Here is a 6,303-nt window from a genome sequence, read left to right on the forward strand (position 1 = left end):
TGAGGATGGGGTGGGAGACGGTGTCAAAGGCCTTGCTGAAGTCCAGAAAGACTACATCCACAGCAACACCTGCAGCCAAGGCTTTTGTGACCTGATCATATAAGGCAATCAGGTTGGTCTGACATGACCTGCCCCTAATGAAACCGTGCTGGTTGCCCTTGAGCATCATCTCTGAGGCCAGCCCATCGCAGATGTGCTCCACGATGATCTTCTTCATTTCCACAAACACTGAGCTTAGCAAAGATATTTATTCTGGGTGCTTTGTTCTAGTGTAGTATCGTTTTAGTTTTTTTTTCTTTTTTGGAACCAGGTTATCTGATAACGATGTAATAAGGAGCTATTCTAGGTGTGTCAGTAATAATACCTTACAGTTTTAACTCAACTCTTCTGATGAACACCCAGTTCAGTGGTTCTCAACCGTTTTTGTACCAGGACCCATTTGTAAACATCAATGGACCCAGTAAATAGTTTTATGTAGAAAAAGCAGCCCCCCGGCCCTGCCGGTGCCCCTCACTCCCAACCCTCTGCCCCGCAGCATGCAGGGAGGGAGGAGGTGTGGGTCAAGGGGTCACCAAGCAGCCCCGAGCAGGCTGCCAGCCTGCAATGTGAAAGCCCTGGTTTCCCAGATTTTCCATCTTAAAAGGAGAACCCATTTTTAAAACTTTGCTTGCAACACCTTTGCATGCTCTTGCAACCCACGGGGTGAGAAACACTGGGCTAGTTGACTCTCAGCCTGTCAAGAGGAGAAGCGAGTGACTTGGTGCAGGGTTGATGACTCTCTTCACTTCCATTGCGGGAGCCCGCTCCCTGGGTCCCTTTTGGGGGACCCAGCTGCAAAACCAAGGCAGCCCGGGCACTTCGAATGGACAATGTGTGGGGGCAACCCTTGGCTGTGCCCAACACAGTGGCACCAGCCTGGCTCACCAGTTGCCCCCCACCACTCCTCTGCAAAGGGTCCCTGAGCACAGCCCCAGGCCCCAGTGGAGGGCACAGGCCTGCCCAGTCCCCAGCAGGAGGCAGGCAAGGGTCAAGGAGTAGGGGTCACGCCCCTCCCCCCCAGGGGCCGCCCCAGTGGTCTGGGCCAGCCGGAAGAGTCCATTCACTCAGCGGGGCCCAGTGTTCTCTTCCCTCCCCCCCATCTTTACAAGTGGTCGGGTCCAGCCTGTACCACCGCAGCCCCTCACCCTATGGCGCACTTGGTGCAGCCCAAGTCCCCCTTGCTACATCGACGCTTGTTTCGGTCCAGCCCCCCCCCCACCCCATCATCGACGCACGAGTGGGGAGGCCGGCGACCCTCCTCACCCAGGGACATGTCGATCTTCTCCAGGCTGTCGCTCCGGGCCGCCGCGCTGGAGCCCGAGGGAGGCGCCGCAGCACTGAACCCGTTCATGGCTGCCCAGAGAGCCACCTCCCCTCGCTGACCGAGCCAACCGCCGCGGGCTGTGCGCATGCGCAGGGCGCGGCAGCACATGCGCGGTTGTCCCTTCCTTTTCCTCGGCTGTCGGACCGCTGTTGCGCGTGCGCAGTTGGGCTGGAGCAAGGCGCCTGCGTTAAGGGCGAGTTTGCGAGAGCTCTACGCATGCGCGGGGAAAGGGGCGCTCCCTGCCGAGAGGGGTGAGGACGCAGGGCGCCTCCTAAGGGCGGGGAGGAGCAGGCGCCGCTGTGGGCATCGAGACAGGCCAGTGACCCGCGTGCCAGCCGTGTGCATGGTGGATGAGTGCGCCGGGCACACGTGCATGCCACTGCAGGCCTGCTTGCGCACTGCAACTGCCACCACGCGCCACTGCGTTGCTTGATTGCCATGCATGGGCCCCTGCAGCCCCCTGCTCCCAGGCAGCTGTGCTGTGCCCCCTTTGATACCCCCCAGCCCTCTGATACCCCCCACCAGGCAGCTGAAGTTGCCCCTTGCCAAGATGCATGGGTTGTTCTGTAGACATCGGCATGCACGTGAATGCTGCCTGTCGTCCCTCTGGGCAGCTGCTTATGATCCTCTCCAATGGATGTGTCGTCATCTCGCAAAGAGCAGGGGGGCTCGGTGGCGGGGCCACAGTTTGGAGCTGAAGGAGGCAGGTTTCCATTGCATGCTCCAACTGCAGACTGGCAGCCTGATGTTGAGCGAGTCTCTTGTCCTCGCTGTGCCTCTTTTGAGAACAGGCTAACCATGCTGTGATGATCTGCTTGGGGTGGGAATAGGCCCCCGCCTTCTAGTGAATGGAATCGCTTGGTTGTGGTTTCCCCCTAGCTTGCTCGTTTGGCCCATTGGTTAAAAGCAAGTGGCACTCAGGGGCATCTGAACCCCAAGACCTCTGGGCTTGGGCCTGTGCATAAGATGCCTGCCATGGCTCTGGAAATATCTGAAGTCCTAGGCAGAAAAGTATGGGAAAGAGGATACTTGCCAGTGGTAGCGCCACAATGGTTTGTTTGAATGATTGAGTTCTCCTCAGTCAATAGGTTTCAGAACTGATTTGGCTAATTTGACCCAGAACATAACATTTTTATTTTGTAATTATGTCATAGGACCAGTACAGTTCATGGAGAGTCTCTTCCCTTTCTTCTCAGAGCACAAGGCTCTAAAGTTCTGTACTTTTAGAGTGGGCCAAAGGCTCAAGGTAATGACAGATAAAGTATGGGGGGGCTGCAGATTTGCTGTTTTACTTTCTTAAATTGGGTTGATGGAAAGTTACCAGGCATAATTCACTGATATTTGTAAAGTGCATCTGATGAATGATGCTATAGAACTACCAAGCTGTCTATGCATATTAATGATCAAAATCAGTTGTTAGATGCTTAATATATATTTTCAACCTGACTCTCATGTTGGCATGAGATGGGGCGCTGGCTGGGCAAGGCAGCATACCAACACTGAGATAGAAATGCTCTGTTAAACCCACTTCCAATATGTTAGCATCAAATATGACAGATGCTGCCTGTCCAGATGGCAAGTGGGAATCAGACAAAATTCAGACAGCCTACACAACAGCTGTTGCTAGTTTTAGCTATCCAAACCAGGAGGCCAGCCGCCTGCAACTGGACAGGGACAAAAGGAAATTGAACAAAGGTTCCAATCAAAAGGGGTATTTGTTCCAATCCTCTCAAATACCCCTAATGGCCAAAATCACTAAGGGGTCACTGAAGGGGTGAAGCAAATGTCAGCCCCTGGATTTATGGCTATTTGTCACGAGAGTACAAACAGCTAAGAAACTGGCAGCTTTTCTCATCACATGATTACTGGGATTATTGTAGGGGTGGGGCATTGGCCCATCTGAATCCAGCTGGTATTTTTTCCTCTTAAAAAATCTACACATCTTTTTAGTCCACGATATCACTGACTGTCAGGGGAGCCGTCTGTCTGGCAGCCCCACATACAGAGTTGAAGTCCATGGTTCTGCTCCTGCTAATGGGTAAACACTGGGAGTGCAACTCTATAGGAAGTGCTTAAATTGCCAGGAATAACTGCACCCACATCGTCATTAAAGAAGTTGCATAGATACATCTTTTTTAAGGCCAGAAGGGATCATTAGGTCATTAATGTGACTCATATAGCACAGGCCATAGAGTTTCACCCCTGTATTAAGCCCAATTACTCATGCAGATCTTCCTATAAGACATCCAGTCTCAGTTTGAAAACACTGAGGGATGGGGAATCTTCCATTTCCTTTGGGAGTTTTTCCTAGTGGTTAAATACCCTCAATTGTAAAACTGCATGCCTGGTTTATAATTTGAATTTCTCTGGCTTCAGCTTCCAAACACTAGTTTCCGCACTACGTTAAAGAGAACATTTAGCAAATTAACAAATTACACTAAGAAAATATCTGGTTTTGCATCACTGATGTTTGTGTCAAATAAAAAACTGTCCTGGAAGTCCTTAAATACTGTTATATCATGTCTGTCATCCTCCGGGAATCTGGCTTCATGTATTTCAAAATATTTTCCCATACCTTTATAGTTTAAATCAGTCAGTGTAATATGATTCTAGGATCCCACCCAAAACCTAGTCCGGTGATTCTCAACCAGGGTGCCTTGAGATCCTTTCAAGGGCGCTGTAGGTACCACACAATGTTAGCACTGTTAGGTGTACAAACATGATTCACAAGATAAACCCAGGAATTTCAAAAGGAATTAATAGTGTTAAAACCATTTTGACCTGTTGTGGTCTTTCTGAGTTCTTTGCACCATAAGCATTAATCTAGAATTTTTCTGTAGTCCAAAAATGAGTGAATACTAAGAGTTGCAATTTTCCAAGGGGCACTTTGAGTCTACTGAGGGGTGCATTGAGTCTAAAAAGGTTAAGAACCACTGACCTAGTCCCTGTTAAGTCAATAAAGTTAATGGATCTGTTCACGTCAGTAAGTTCTGCAGGAGTAGACTCCTTCTTGGTGTTGTACTTTTCCATACAAATTTCAAATTGATAGAGGCCTTGTAAATATTTTACTTTTATTGGCATAAAATTATTTTAGTTGGTCAACAAAAGACAATTATTTTAAGGACAACAAAGGAAAAGAGCTGACAAATTCTGGAAGCCTAGGAAAGGAGAGATTGTTTTTCTCAGGATTTTTTAAAGGAGATGGGAACTTGGCTAGGCAGGAAGATCCAGCACAGGCTATTTCAAATTAGTTAAACTTGAAAGACCCTTTTACCATCCATATTTTACATGGTCTCCCAAATGTAGACAATTAAATTAGACCTTCATTTCCATTTGTAGCCAGAGGATGTGATCACCAAACCATTACAGGAATGGTCTCACTGGCTTTTAGTTTGCTCTGATATTTCTGCTGTGAGAGTCAATACATTTATTGACTCTGATATGCACTGGGCCATATACAGCCTGGAAATTTTATGTGGACGATAGGGATAGAGTAGTTTCTTGCCCAACAAAATATACCAGGAGCAGTTGTTCACTGGTACGATACAATATCTATAAAAGTGTGGGATTTCAGTCTGTTCACTGAGACTGGGAAGTACGTAGGTATTATTTCTAATACAGTGTGACTTAGAGTTCTGGAAAACTTAGTCACTGTAAAATAGTATACCATATGGTATAAGGAGCTGTGAAGTAAATAACTCAGATGAGCTATGAGTTATTTAATGCATTACTCCTTATACCATATGGTACGGTATACTATTTTGCAGTGATTTGAGTCATAGGGACATTGGGCTGGAAGGGATTTCTTAGTTCATTTGTTCAAGAGTGTACAAGAACATCTGCCTCAGCCCCTCTCATGAGCAACTAAAATAGGTGGAAAAATTCTTCTTTGCTTATAATGCAAATTCTTCTGGTCATGGATTACATCTTCCTCTTTATATTGACAGTGGCCAGCACATCCTCATGCTATCCCAGCACCAATAAACACTTTGGAGAGTGGACCAGGCAGGGCGGATATTTTAATGGCTGGACATTGTGCCTTTGTGCTCCCACCGTACTGATTCAGAATTTGGTAACGAGATGTCTAAATTGGGTATGTTTCATTCCAGTGCATCTGCTAGCACAGTCCTTTAATCCAGGGATCCATCTTAATCCAGTGTAAGGTGCTTGATCCGTTGTACCTGGGGAATGGCTCATTGCTTGGGTTTTGGTCAAGCATCTTCAGAAAGGGGCTGGCTTCCTGAGCGGGGTCATGGTGGCTGTTGTTGAAACTTGGGGAGATGCAGTGCTGCCTTGACTCGTGTTTTTTTTATGCATTAACCCATGCATTTATTTGCATTAACCCTGCGACTGAACCCAAGGGCCGCTCGCTGTGGCAGAAGTGGAGGATGGATGCTCTGCAGGAGGGGGTTTCTTTGTGAAATGACAGTTGTGCAGGCAGCAGTGCACATAGTTCCCCCAGGGCAACTAAAGCACCGCAGGCAGGGTATTCCCCATCCCCTTTGCAGAGGTGTAGCTCAGCAACCCTGTGCAAGGGACACTGGCAGCCTGCAGCTGAGCGCGCATGCGCAAGGCGAGGCTGCGCAGGGAACGCCGGGAAATCGAGTCCTTGGGGCGCGGGCATGCCGGGAGCAGCGGGGGGGGTGCGCGGGGCATGCCGGGAGCAGTAGTTCGGCGCAAGGCATGCCGGGAGCGGTAGTTCGCGGCTGGGCGGCGCCAGGTGATGGGCAGCGCCGAAGCGGCGGCGCTGGGATCGCCCGGCATGGAGGTCGGGCCGGCCGGGGAGCGGCAGGACGGCAGGTGCGGGCCAGGGAGCAATGCGGGAGTACTCGTGTGGGCAGCATGGGGGTTATCATGTGGGGAGTATTAATGGGGATCAGTTCGGGATCAGGAACTGGTGGGGGTACTATTGTGGGGGTGGGGCAGCCTGATGCTTCCTC

At 49.6% G+C, this 6,303-nt stretch overlaps 1 protein-coding gene across 1 annotated transcript in view; it reads right to left on the reverse strand.

Annotated features, from left to right (window-relative positions):
- FYTTD1 (forty-two-three domain containing 1) overlaps positions 1-1,493 on the reverse strand; it is a 28,088-nt gene extending 26,595 nt beyond the window's left edge. Inside the window, exon 1 of the mRNA XM_019503441.1 lies at positions 1,303-1,493. Coding sequence (XP_019358986.1) covers positions 1,303-1,471 — 169 coding nt within the window. The 5' untranslated portion in view covers positions 1,472-1,493. The remainder of the gene's footprint in view (positions 1-1,302) is intronic.
- Between the last annotated feature and the right edge of the window lie 4,810 nt (positions 1,494-6,303).

This window comes from Gavialis gangeticus, unplaced genomic scaffold (assembly GCF_001723915.1).
Source record: "Gavialis gangeticus isolate Ggan-Ray unplaced genomic scaffold, GavGan_comp1, whole genome shotgun sequence".
NCBI lineage: Eukaryota > Metazoa > Chordata > Crocodylia > Gavialidae > Gavialis > Gavialis gangeticus.